At 41.9% G+C, this 14472-nt stretch overlaps 1 protein-coding gene across 1 annotated transcript in view; it reads left to right on the top strand.

Moving 5' to 3' along the window:
• The window catches only part of ARHGAP20 (Rho GTPase activating protein 20), a 60821-nt gene extending 47230 nt beyond the window's left edge, over positions 1 to 13591 (top strand). Inside the window, 7 exon segments of the mRNA XM_042793371.1 lie at positions 4366 to 4544; positions 7494 to 7655; positions 9086 to 9195; positions 10137 to 10326; positions 10814 to 10925; positions 12466 to 13478; positions 13480 to 13591. Of these exon segments, the coding sequence (XP_042649305.1) occupies positions 4366 to 4544; positions 7494 to 7655; positions 9086 to 9195; positions 10137 to 10326; positions 10814 to 10925; positions 12466 to 13478; positions 13480 to 13563 (1850 nt within the window). The 3' untranslated portion in view covers positions 13564 to 13591.
• The last annotated feature ends 881 nt before the right edge of the window (positions 13592 to 14472 follow it).

The following is a 14472-nucleotide window of genomic DNA, read 5'->3' as shown; positions in this document are numbered from 1 at the left end:
GGTGGTGTGGTGTGGGAGGGGTGGGGAGGGGTGGGCTGGAAAGGGTAAAGAAGCACGCAGATGTACCTTCCAGCTGCACGGGGGATTTTGCACTGTAGCTCTCCCTGATTTGATTGCTCTGTTGTATATGTGTCATCTTTGTAAGTTACGTTTTGACAAGCTGCCTGTCAAATGGTTGTTCTAAAACCAGCAAAAGAACGACAAGATCTCACCCCTGCAATTTTTTGTAAGTCTATTAGATGAGCTGCTCTGCAGCCCTTGCTGTGCTCTGTAGCAAGGCAGTGTGCTTTTATGGTTCAGTAGTCAAGGCTTGACTTCAACACAGAATTCTCATGAAATGTTTGGCAGCATCCTGTATCTCAACATGGTACTTAGGACTACACACCTGCCTCACTGGGACCCTCACGTGGCAAATTCTAGGCGTGTACTTCAGTACCTAGATGAAGTGAACAAATACAACTTTATTTTTATCCTGAGTAAAATGAAGACAGTAGTATTTTCTCCTGCCTTTGGCCTTGAAGCTGCAAAAATATGAGCACCTGCTCTGTGTTTTACACTCTGCTGTCAATGACTGCTCACTGCCCATGACTAAAGCAAACAAGGAGATCATTACAGGATTGGGGCATTAGACTAAAAAGTCTGTAGGGCAAGGATGCATCCCATGGTGTGTTTTTATTGTGCCTAACACACTGGCATACTCAGCTCAGCTAGGAACTCTTCCCTACTTCACCATTATTGACTGTATAATTATAAAAATAACATATACACTGTTATCCTGTGCACTCCCCAATAGCTAAGTTCTCCTACAATATATTAATAGAATCCATTTTTAATGTTTTTAGAAATTAAATATAGTGAGGCTATACCAGTGTCTATTACAAATTATTCCGGAAATTGATTGCATTTCATATAAATTAATTTCCTTTACACATGCCTTCCTCCCCCCTCTCCCCCCCCCCCCCCAGTAATTTGTATCATATATTACTTCATGGCATATTTTAACAATGAGGCAATCTAGCAAAGGGGTGTAATTAGGTTTACAGGCCCTGCTTGGCAGCTGACGTTGACTGGCAAGAGAAAATAGAAATGCAAATCAGGCCTGTAAAGTTCTAATGGTGATGTGTGTCAGCGGTGCTGTGCGAGCCGCAGGAGGGGAGGCGAGGCTGGCTTTGGGGCAGCAGAAGCCTGGGGCAGCCTGCAATTCATGCACAGGGACTGCACTAAGTGGGAGAAAGAGGCTTTTAGTTCATTCACCTTCCCTACTTCCATCAGACAAAACCTGTTAAAGTGATGTATAGGTCTGGCTGCTTGCAAACCGAATTATCTTGCATACAGCACTGTTCACTGTGCTCTTCCTAACTCCTTCTCACTTATTTCGGTTTTGGAAAATGGTGAGAGGTACCTGTGTGCAAGCCAAGGCTATAATCTGCCTTTGGGCTCATCTTCAGCAGGCCAAAATCTGTGTTGTTGTTAGGTAACCACTAGGCACATCACCACATACCCATCAAATTTACAGGGAGTGTCATCTCTAACCCCACATTTCACTGCCACACACGCTGTGCTGTCCTCCCTCCCATCACTTCCCTGCACCCATACTGCTGTGCTGGAGACACTGTCCCTTCTGGAGGCAGCAAGGGGTAGCTGCCCAGCTGAGCCAGCGTGCACCATGGTTAGGCAGCGTTGTAGGTGTTGACAGACAGGCATGACTGACAACTGGCTGTCATGTCAAATAAGTAGCTGTGTGGACACCAACTGTAGTGGTGTAGTTGCATCAGCTGTCCTGGCAGGATGGTTAAAAAAAAGTGCAGAAGAATTTAGTGTGTGGAAGAACTGGAGTGTTTCTGTTGCCTCGCCTGCAGCCTTTCAGCACGTAACAAGAATGGTCACCCACCAGTTAAACCTATCCATTAAGTAATGCTTATGAGCACATGTCTAAAAAGTATTGTAAATATTGATTTGCTTAAAGTTCATCTTGAAAGAACTGATTACTGTCAGTGGCTAATCTGTAACCCAAGTTATTAGTTAATCATCTGTTAAAAGAGAAAGCAAAATTTCAACAAGTTGGTCTCAATACTGGAAGGAGGTCTTTGGAAACTGTTTGACAGTTAGGGGGTTGATCAAAAAGGATGCTATACTGTTAAATAGATCTAAGCTTTTATTTAGAAATTTCTGATTAGTTTGCAAGAAGAGGAAATGCCACTTGCGTGGCTGGGACACTACCTATGAATAGAAATTCCCTGCATGTAAAATATGAGTGGAACAGACAGTTGCTGTGAGCTCTGAGCAAGATCTGCAACCAGAGAGGTATTGCTTTTATTCTGATTCTGGCCTAGAAAAATCCACCAGAGCAAGGCCCTGATGTTTTTGTATGGAAGTACTTTTGCAGAGCAATAATTGGCATCTGTCTTGGCTGAGAGGAGCTGGACTTCTCCTAGTGTTGTAACTTTTTAGAGGTTCAAGAAAAGCAAGTGTACATCCTTCCCTTCTCATCTGCTCTTTATCTTAAGACTTCTCAACCCCCTTAGAAAAGGGGATATGAAAAGGATGAGTTTTCCTGTTGTTTGGTGAATGTTGGTTTTCTAAGTGTTGTGGAATTTCACTGCTGTACATCAGTTCTTGGTTTCTGCTCTGCTGTGTTGAAGAACGCTGATTAAGATTCCCCTCCTGGCCCAGGGGAGAGCTGCAGTTACCCCTTGTTCACATTGTCAGTTTGAGCCATAGCTTTTAAGAGTGGAGCCAACAGTGAGAGACTAAGAAAAGTTCCTAATTTTAAGACTTTTTTTTTTTTTCACCTCTGCTATTCCTTGTTCTCCAGAATAGTTTCTCTTCTTAATTTTTACTTCCACTGAGATCTACAGGGTTGCCAGAAAAAAAGGTATGTATTTGCTGTTGTGTGAGTAGAACTCCAAGTGAAACAAACAACAATCGTGCTAATATCCAGCTCATCTGAAAGAAAAAAATGTCATTTGGAAAGTTATAGGTTAGTTATGTTTTCCCAAAACATCATGGGTCAAGTAAAGCCTTGGACACTGCCAAGCTTGTATTTCATGAAGCTTTAAACTGCTTAAAATGTATATCCTCCTTATTATTTTTTATGAAAAGAATTTTTCATCAGGCTTTCGCCTTCATATGTTCAAATTTTGAGTTAAACTGTAACTTTTCATTCTGTAAACCTCTAATGAAAAGACTTCCACCCATTCCCAAAGGGAGCATGATCCCCTAGAATAGAATGACGTATAACAAAAATCACTATTTGGGCTAAAAAACAAGTGTAGTGAAGTACAGGAGACAAAAATCTGATATTATACCACAGTCCTTACTTCTGCAAGCCTTGCTTCTACCCTCTGCCCTCCACAACAGCAGAAAGCAAAATGACCAGGTAGAAGAACCAGCTAATAGAAAGGTGCATATGGTAGGCGAGCAACTAAATCAAAGCTGGCTGGCTTTAAAAACATCTAGGAAAAATAGATCAGATTAAGTTTTTTCCCAGTTAGCACTTTCATCATAAACAGTCTCAACCCACCCTTAGCAGTAGCCCATGGTGTTAAGAAGGCTGATGTTGATAAAGGTCATACGAAAAATCCTCTTTTTGTTTCTGAATACCAGTATTTCCTTCTCTATACACTGCAAATAAGAGCTTCAGTTAGTGGTGCTCTTTAGATACCTCATGAAATACATTAAAATAAATGAAGACAAATGCAGCCTGTCAGTGTGTTGACAGCATGCTGAAATGCCATCTGGAAGGCATTGTTTAAAGGGCAGGTACTGTCACTGGGCCATGGTCAGCAAATGTTTGGCGCGAGGACACTAACAATATGCTTGCTTTGTGGAGAAGAGAGCAAGGATGTCGACTTTTCCTGGTCTAAAAATGTCTCACCCCCTTAGTTGATTCTCTGGTGTTACTTGTGGAGAGCACGGATGCTCTCGTATGTTTCCAGAGGAACTAGGATGTCTTTGGACTGCAACCCAACGTGAGGGCAGTGGTGTTTATGTGGGTTTTTTTCCAAAGAAGGTCTGTGGTTTTGCACCTGTGGGTGGGAAATGAGTTATTTAGCGCAGTCCAACTCCGTGTGAAGTCAGCGGGCTGAGGTTTGCCATCCCACACTTAGCGGTAAGTGCTGATGCTGTGGTCCAGCAGTGCAGTGCAGAGCCTAGTGATCCTCTTAAGAGCGTGGGTGAGGCAGCACATTCTCCACACACACACACACAGGTGTGTGCATGGTGGATTAGGCTGAGCCGAATGCCAAGGAGTTGGTTGAGTTCATGACATTTTTTCCTTTGAAACCATAGCAACCTCTGCAAAACAAATACTGGAATTAGGATTGAAATGCATTTATTCTAATAAACACCTTTCTCTTTTCCCAGACTTGAGCCAAAAGTCATTTAAAAGGAAAAGATCTATCATAAATTGGGCTTTTTGGCGTGGCCCAGGCACTCACTTGGACAATGCACCCCTCTCCTCAACATCTGCTGCTCCTGGGAAGCTCTTTGGCCTCTTGCTAACAACCATCTGTGAGGACGACAACTTGCCCAAACCCCTCTTGGTGAGTCCCAGGCTCAGGACTGGCTCTTAGAAGTGGTGGAATTTCTTTGTGTAGTGAATGAGAACATCGGGACACTTTGTAAATGGGATATTGAAATTACCCAAGCAAAGAAACCAGAAGGAAACCTCATCTGTGGTTCTCAGCAAGAGCACTGGTTTTTAACATATGCTGTGGTCAGGCCTGGTTAATAACAAACAGCTTGAGAAATGTATGTGATCGGTCTGCTGCTCTGGGCTATTTCTTCTTTATAGCCCACTCTATAAGGCTGGTTCCGTAATCCTCACTTACACAGTGTAAATAAATGCCACATTCACGCATACTTTTTAAACCACTCCCAAGATCTCTCTAAAATCCCCAGCTCCATAAATGTGGCATCTGCTGTCCCATATAGACAGCCCACTTGTTCATACAAATGCTACCTGCCCTTAAGTAGACAGTTCCAGAGCCTTTATTTAAGTCATCCATGAGCAGGCAAGTGCTCTGGGTCCTCGTTTTTGATCTGACAGCACCACTGCAAAAATAGGTGGGAAGGTGGAGGCTGCAGGAGCATCTGTCTCATCCTGTCTCAAGGCACTAGTGCTGTGGGTGCTCTCAAAACCAGTCCGGGAACATGAAAAAGGTTGCCCTAGAACCCATTCCTAGGCATAATAGAGGCAGATGTGTGGCATTTTGGTCAGGACTGAGAGCTGCTCTGAGAGCTGCACAGGAATTGAAACATTTACAGAGTGGGAGCAAGCCCTGCAGGATCAGGCCCCTCATCCTAACAGCCTGACTTTTGGCTGAAACAACTTGCCAGAACCGCACTGAAATCAGTGGGGTTACACCAGTTTACAGGAAGAGATGGTTTGTCTCCTAAGCTTATGCTTCATGTGCTGCTTTATCACTGCCTGAATAGTGAATCATGCCAGGACTTTTCAGGTCTTTTAATAGTGTGGGTGTGTTACTCTGCTTTGAGGGAGAAGTGTGCATTTTTATCATCCAGGTTATTTAAATAAGCCCTCCAGAGATGGACTCTGTAAGAACCTGGTCCCTTATTGTCTCTGAGAGAAGAGCCAATGCTACGTTTCAGAAATTTCACAAAAATATAAATATTAGTAAATTTTTGTCTGAAAAAATCCCAAAGTTACTAAGCATAGGATCACAGCTTAGTAGACTTTGTGCTTTGAATCTTAAACATTGTGTTTATGCCACAAAACACAATTTACTTTTGAATTCCTGCAGCATCTCTGGAGAATGGAATACTGAATCTGAGGGACTGTGTGGGATTTACCTGCAAAAGAAGGAAAATATCAGGGATGAATGCTGAAGGCATGTTTGATATCTCTGCTTCGGAGCTTCAGACTTGCTTTCACGGCTGAAGGGCTCTCTTAGCCATTGCCACACTGAGCTGTCTTACACCATTACCTCCATTTATGTAATTTTATCTGGGTTTACTACTTTAAGAAGGGCTTCCCAGTTATATCTTGTGGGTTTTTTATTCAAAATATGTTTTCAAAGCATTTGTTCATGCACTAAAATCCTATGCTGTGGTACTCTGCCTGTGTTGACAGAAGAGCTCTAAATCCCTGCAGAGAAAATGGAAATGCTGACATGAGTCCTGCTGCCATGAAGGTGCTCCTCCAAAGTGTCTGCACTTACATGAATGCTTAGCTTTCAACTTCTGCAAGAATGAGAAAGAAACATTAAAGAAGAAAAGTAAAAATAAGTTTCCACTAGACTGATGTGTACTGCTGTGTGTCAGGAAGACCTACCTTGCAGCCCAGACTAGGAAAGTCACCAAACCCCACTGCTTAGCCATAACTGTTACAGTAACTGGGTGTAATGATGACAGACTCTCCCCCAGTGCCCCTTTTCTTGCCATCTCTTTTGATAACTATGTCCTCAGACTACTGTGTGCACGCACATAATCCCAGAGACTGTCTGCATGTGTTTCCCCCTTGGAAGAGACAAACATGACAAATTCCACATTGCTTGCATCAGGCCTGGGGAGAGGTGACCAGCATGTCTAAGAGATGACCCACAGGAGACAGCAGAGACTTAAGCAGCTGGAAAATATCATGTACATGTTACCTCAGGAGAGGTCTCTGATTTCAGCATTTCCTTTTTGCTCATTTTCCTCTCTTATTTAGCAGAAGAAATCAGGCCTGTTATTTTAAAAGCTAGGCAGGAATCTGCTTGTTTTCTCTTTCCTTTTAAATGTCTTGTGTAATGAGCAGCCTAGCTATTTACTCCTTTTCAGCCTCATTGGTTTCAGAAGAGCTGCAAGCCAAGCTTTAGCCCCCTCTGGGTGACCTCCCAAGCAGGAGCACCTTGCTTCAGAAGTGGTCCTGCTAACAGTCATCATCTGTCTGCAGAATACAATACCACTCACAAGAAGCAAAGGGGTTAAAAATCTGACTCTGATCTGCTGTAGAAGTGCAGATAGATATTAACAAACAAAGCACTTGCGAGCTTAGATAAAATCTCATTTTTTCCAGAAATCAGGCTTGGAACAGAATTCTTCATCTCTGGTTGGTGATAACATTGAAAACACTGATGGTCAGTGAGGGTCTCATCTCTTCCTGCTAAGTGGTGTCTGGCTGAGGCCACTGTCAGATGCAGAGCTTTGGATTAGATAGACCACTTTCCTTTGCCCATACCACAGTGGCTATGTATTTAAATGACTTGGCTAAAACATGCACAGATCCTGGAAGATCATGCAGGAAGTTAGTGCTCAGCAGTGGCAGTATTTCTGAGGGGATGTTTTCCAAAATCAGTGACCCAGACCACAGCTTTGCTGTGCAGTTTGGCGTGGCTTGGAGGATGAGCCTTGATTTGTGTTTGATTTGTGAGCTTTTTTAGGACTCAAAGGTTTTCATCTGCAGCAAAAGTGGCAAGACTACATTTTAATGGTGCTAGGCAATAAAATATATTTCTGAGAAAGTCCCTTTGCCTTTTAATTTTCTTTAGGACATGCTTTCCCTCCTTTACCAAGAGGGCCCTTCCACCGAGGGCATTTTCAGACGCTCTGGGAGTGCAAAAACCTGCAAAGAGCTCAAGGAGAAGCTTGATTCAGGTGCTGAAGTGGATCTAGCCTGTGAATCCATATTTGTGACAGCATCTTTGTTTAAGGTATGTGAAGGATGTTCTGTTCCCCCCTTTTGGGTGCAAACAGCGCAGATCCTGGGCACAAACAAGTAGGGCTTCTCCCTAGGGACAGGCCCAAAGAGGACTTGGTGGGACGAGTTAAGAAGAATGGCATGGCACATTAACATTGTGAGGATCTCCAAAGGAGGCTACCACTGAATTAGGATGGGGAAGAGGACTAGCCAGCTTGTTTTGCTGCCAGCTTTCCTGAGGCCTCAGCTACAACCTGATCCTGTTACTCTCTTGATCTCTGCTTAAAGTCAATGAAATACTAGAAAGGCAGGTTTGCAGAGCTGTTTCCTTACTCGTCAGTAATACCCTACACTACAGACCCCAGCAAGTGTAAAGTGTTGCCCAGAATATTTGGATTTATTTTCCCATGCATTATCTTTTCTTGTGGACTTGTACATTAAAAACAATGTTTCCTGTGCAAAAAGTATCCCAAGTTTTCGGTAAAATTTCAGCTACAAGGAGGATCAGCATATTTCTTTTCACATTTTAGTACAGTGCATCTGTTTATGTGTAGTTTTTGCTTGAAAGAAATAGTAATCTCCATTCTCAAGCAAGCACTGATTCAGTGGAATATTTTCATTGCAGAAAGCCATTCCTCTTGCTACCATATGAAAAGTTTTCATGGGTGAGACTTAAACAATTATTTTCCTACTGGTGGATTTAGGATGTGCATTTAGGGTAGGACAACTGCACCATGCAAAGTGCTGCTGTGCGATACTCATCCCATGGTAGCAGTTTCACTGAGGAGTGATTGCTTAGCATTTGTAACAGCAAAGAGTTACCGCATAAGAGCAAACGTGTTATTCATGGGCATCATAGCTTCTCTTAACCCTCACTTGTTTGAGAAGCTAGAATTTGGGCTTCTTCCCAAGTTGCGACTGTTTGCCTGCCAGTGGTTGAGGTATTAGGAAACAGGAGCAGCAAGACTATCCATGACTAGTGTAAGTACTCCATTACCAAAGGGGGTTGATTAGGGGAAGGAAGGTAGGGCTGTCTTGGAGTGCTTATGGTCTGGAGATATTGGAGTTTGTCAGCTAAGGAGAAGAAATGGGGACTACAGATGAAGTTAAGTGATATGTAAAGACATACATTATGCACCATCAAAATAACTGGTCTCACCACAGATTTTTGAATTGAGCAATATCAGATGAAGCAGCTAAATACCTCTGTTTTGACAGGAAAGGGTGAGGAAAGGGCAGGAAAATACTCACTTTAAGCATAATGCGAAGTACTTCTTTATCAGATGATTTTCCGATGGTTTTGGTTGTTGTGTGGAACAAAATGCTTGTCAGCTTGTACTGTCTCACTGATGCATCCTCCTGGGTCTGCATATCTCATTCCTACTCCCTCCTGTGCTCCAGAACAGCAGTTCATGTGTTTTGTTCTTCTTTCCTCTTGATAAGGATTTTCTTCGTAACATCCCAGGCAGCATTTTGTCATCCCAGCTTTGTGATAAGTGGGTCTCTGTGATGGATCAAGGAAATAATGAAGAGAAGATAAAAAGCATTCAAAGGTAGCTTATATTCTCTGTATTCTTTTCCTATAAATGTATATCCCAGAATTAAGAATCCCAAATATTCAACGTACAATTACATTTTTTTTTAAATAGATGCTAAAAATACCTTTGTATATGACAGAGCATTCAAACTTACATAGATACTTAAGTGATTGACTGTATGGGACAATATCCTGACTCTTTTTTCCTGCTTTTCTGCTTTTTGTGAATACCAATAAATTAATTAAATATCATTTCATGAAAAAAAAGTATTTATGTTTTTAGAAATACGCTGTCCAAGACCTGGATTTCTGCCTGATACAAAATCCAGAATCATCCACAGGGAGCTTCGGGCTCCTGGCTGAAAGGGCAGCTGAGATCAGTTCCTCATATATTCCCCCCTCATTCATCTCAAATTTTAGTGACCGTTTTGAAGCTAAAAAGGAATTATGAATGAAATACTGGAGCATAGTGACAAGGGAAGCCTCCACCCTTGCAGGTGATATAAAACAGAAAGTGGGAAAAGTTTATGTCATGGGAAACGGCTTCGGTCACTAGCTAACCTCACATGTACTTACATACCTATATACTTTTGGCAACTAGATGGCATGGAGAGACAACTGAACTGTTTGGTTAAGTGAATACTGAATTATCAGAAAATTGAGGTGAAATACAGTTTCGTGTCATACATTGTACTTGATTCATTAGTTTGACAGAGTGTAATTTTAAGTATGTGTTAGTGTGTTTTCTGTCCTCCCGGAAAACTGATCAGAGTTGTAGCACAGAGAGGGAAAGCAGCTGAGCAAGAACACCTTTTTTGACATACTCCCTGGTTTAATCAGTGGACCATGTTACTCTGTTTCTGTATTTTCATTATCTTGACTTGTTTGTTTCTATGGAAAATGTTTTTATTTTGTCTAGTCACTAATTTGAAGAATTATACTTGTGTATGTTTTCAGGTTAATAGAGCAACTCCCCAGAGCTAATGTTGTTCTCTTACGTTACATCTTTGGAGTACTGCATGGTATAGAAATGCGATCTGAAGAGAATCAGATGAATGCATTTAATCTGGCTATCTGCATTGCACCTAGCCTGCTCTGGCCTCCTGTCTCCTCCACTCCTGATATAGAAAGTGAATTTACAAAAAAGGTAAGAGATGCTGTAATACAGTAAAAAAACAAACCACCCTTCATCCTCTTCAACCAGGATGTTGGTTACAAATGTGAAAACAGTCAGTACCTCTTCAAATCAGGACTTGTCCTCTTATTAAGGCTCTAGAAATGTTCATTAATCCATTCACATAATCTGCCTGGAAGAAGGAGAGGGAGATCATAAAGCAATACCCAGTGAATTAGCAAAGTGCTTCTCTCATCAGAAAGATCTCTGGTTGTGGTGACCTTGGAACAGGATGGATTATAAATGGAAAAGATGTATACAAGGATGTGTACTGGGACATTTTAGCTGGGCCTGGCTGTTTTCCTCAGGCCCAGGAAATCAGGAGAGGAGTTCCTGTCTGTCAGGGGGGCACATCATGGATGGGCAGTTTGCTCCTGCTCCTCGTCTGTTTGGTGAGCTTGCCCTGGCTGGTATAATAGAAGATGTGACAAAACATCTCTCTCCCATTGCTTTGTTGCAGATTTCTAGTCTGGTACAGTTCCTCACTGAGAATTGCTGCAGGATTTTTGGAGAGGAAATTACCTCCCTCTTTGGAGAAATACTGATGACATGCAAGAGAGAGAACAGCTCAGGTAATACGGATTATGTTTGGCTAGACAGCTAAACTCAGCCAGGCAAAAGATCAGTTATATTGCATGGAAGAATGCTGTTCCCTCATAATTTGGTGTTCCCAGACACTGCTGTTCTCTTTCCTTTGCCCTAAGTACTGGTGATAATCACTGATTCAGCTTATCATAGATCTGGACCATATCACAAAATGCTCTCCCAAAGAATCTCTTGATCCTATTCCAGTCATCTGAGTCACTATGTTAAAAAAGAGGGGTCGGGGAAACAAAGAAAATGGAGAAGGTTTCATCTCAAGTCTAGATTTTTTGCCCCAGCCTATGTTTTCCCAGAACAGTGGGAAGTCAGTGATTGACAATGGTTATAATACAGCTGTCACACCACTGTATTAGAGTTGAAAGCATCTGTTCTTCATTATCAAGAATTTCATTGGAACATCCAGATTTTGCTACTATCGCAGAAAAGTCATGGAACTGGTAGCTGAATATGTCTGATAAAGTGGTTGACAGAGCATTCCAGAATATCATTAATGCTCTTTTTCTCTCCAGCTCTGTGATAGTATCAATTTTGACTGGAGTTTTGGGTCTCTTCCTTAAAATATTTCTAAAGCAGCATTTCTGTAAAATAAATTTTGGCACAGCTGGCCTGTGCTAAAATTGGTAATGACACTTGCTCCAGCAAGCCAGACTGACTCAGTGTGCCTGTCCCAAACTCCTCATGCTCTGCCTCCAGTGAAATCTGGCCTGTCCCCTCCCCGAGAGTGGAAGCACATGGGACCTGCTGTGCTGGGTTGTGCTGGGAATGAGAGCTCAGACCCACGACAGGTTACGGCAGCTGAACAAGCTTTCAGGCATGCATCGAGGCATGGCGACTGCCCATGCATGAACTCTCTCTGCTGCAAATGTGAGATAAATCAGCTTAGCATAGCCCAGAGCTAAAGAGATTTTAATGTAATTCACATTATCGCATATACAGAATAGAGCCCAGGTGTACACTACTCAGTGGAAATGAGCTGGCTGTTTAAACTCAGACTAGAACTTTCTTCATAGTGTTGCTCTTAAAAATATTGCATTTTCTGGAAGACCATCAAAATACAAAGTATGCCATGTTTTCTTCATTTGTCTGACAGAAGGAAAGGAAGGTTAAATGTTGCTTTCCATATCCAATAACAAAAAGAAAAATTCAATAAATTACTGATTCAATATACTGTATGTAAATTATTGTTTACAGCTGGATTTATCTATCTTATCTACTATTTAAGTTTGCCACTTAAAAAAAAAAATAAAAAAACACAACACCCCCTAACCCTTATTTGTCCCATTATCCTATGTCTATTGACTGAACTGTAACTTAGCTTTCGTTTCAGTTTTTCCATTTCAAAATCAGAGTATTTTTTTCTGAAATTATTGGCATTTCTGCTTGAAGAATCTTTAAAGGTCAAATGCTCCTGAAAGTAAAGGATACACCCAAAAAAAAAAAATAAATGCAGCTGCTTATCAGCAGGGTGCTTCAGTCACTGATGTGTTAACACTTGGTTTGTCTTCACAGATGCTGCTTCTCTCCATCTGAATGACTCTTCCTACGACAGCCTGGAAAACGAGGCAAACGATGAAGCTGACTCTTCCTCTAGTGACTGGATCAAGAACCGAGATCAGGATAACAGGAGCAGGGAGTCTGTCTTCACTCTGAGTGACGGTGATTCAGAGCAGACAGAGGTGGATGAAATCCAGAATAAAACCAAATCGAGACAGTTGACAATTTCTGTTGATGTACACCGTAAGTTTTCATCACAAGAAAACTCAGAGAATGAGTCTCTCCACTCCAGTGCACTGGGCTTCTCTTCAGCAGCTACCTCAGGTGCTCTCAAAACCTTGAGGAGACACAGGCGCTCCTCAGAGCCTGCAATTGGCCTCCTCGCCCCCAGCTTCACCCGCATTGGTGGTGGTCATGAGAAGGCGACACGAAAAGCCAGCTGTGATGTTGTCCTGTCTCACGAAGATGAAGACTATCTCCGTCAGCTTCGGTCTTTGCAGATGGAAGGGCAAAAGCTTATCAATCAGAGCTTGATTATAGGGATTAACATTGGTAGAAGTGACAACAGAAACCAAAACGTTGAAAAGAAAGACTCGTCCCATTGCCTCCTGCCTCCAACACCAGAGGGATTAAATATTTGCTCCGGATTTAGCTCTTCTAGCCTGTCTTCTCCTGGGACATCTCCATCTGTGTCATCAATGAGCTCTCTGGATAGTGCTTTCTCTCAGTTTTCAGACCAATCTGTGTTTACCCCAACTGAAACCTCCTCCCCTTTCGATAGCACTTTTCAGTCTCTAAAGAAACACGAAGACAATGCCGCTGAAGCGGCTGATGACTATTTGGTTACACCCACCAAGGTGCCACCATCTCCACAACCCACCGACGCTTTGGCTGAGGAGGGCTCAGTGGAGCCCAACAGCAGGCCAGCGCCCCTGAAACCTACTGATGGAGTCGACGGCTATTTGATTAGGCCCGACATTCAGCCATTACCTCTGAAAGTTACAGGAAGAGACAGACTTCATGATCCAAGATCAAAGAGGAGGTCTAGAAGAGCATTACAGCAATCCAAAGTTTGAAGAGACTGACCAAAGCTTTTTTGCGAAGGAATCTTAACACTTAAAATAAACACCATAAAGAAAATGCCTTTGGTATTAATGTGTGTTCATTTTAAGTTTAATATCCAGGTTGTTCAAATTTAATTGAGCAGTCCCCAGATTCACATGTTTTCTTTTTTTTAGGAAACTGTCTGAGTAATGTTCCCACATAAAGCTTTGCAAAAAACATTGTAAGAATAATAAAAATTGCTAAAAAGCAAGCAAGCGGAAATCTCCTGAAAATCTGGAAAGGTTCCAGGAGGTAACGAAGAGCAGCACCCTGTTCTCTGAGCCTGCCAGGGCAGCGGGGTGCCTGCTGAGCCTCTCCCCTTGACCACTCGTGTGTTGAGCCTTGCGGATGTGAGTCCCAGTCCTTTGTGGTTTTGATGTAGCGTGCAAAGTCAGCATAGATTCCATAACTGTGGTACTATACTACTGTTCTAAAACCGATAGGTATTACCTTCATTGTCCTCCAAGGGATAAGTGTATTGTTTTCTGTATGTTTATACGGTATGTTCAATAGGTGTAGTTATTTCTTCCACACTGCAAAAGAAAGAAAAAAATAAGCTCAAAAATATGAAAAGAGAAACGCTGAAGCTTGTAACTAACACCTTGCAACTCTGTGTGTTTCATTTATTGTGCTTAGTTGGCTGTTCTGTTCGTGTTTAAGTTGTGAATAGTTTCTTAACATTGCTGTAAATGGCATTATGTATTATTGCAAGCAGAACACATGTAATTTTATTATGCAGCATCTAAAACATCGTATAATATATTAAAAGTAATGCATTATCTAAATGCTTTGAGTTTGTATAATATATCCTGATAAATTTTGCTATTATATATGTTCTGAAAAAAATGTGTATTTTTGTACTTGCAAAAAACTGCTGCTAATTTTACGAGTTCTGTTTTGTTGTTACAGCACTGGTAT

The sequence above is a fragment of the Tyto alba genome, unplaced genomic scaffold (assembly GCF_018691265.1).
Source record: "Tyto alba isolate M040663 unplaced genomic scaffold, T.alba_DEE_v4.0 Super-Scaffold_2, whole genome shotgun sequence".
NCBI classification, from domain to species: Eukaryota; Metazoa; Chordata; class Aves; order Strigiformes; family Tytonidae; genus Tyto; species Tyto alba.
This window is presented reverse-complemented; position numbering and strand designations above follow the sequence as displayed.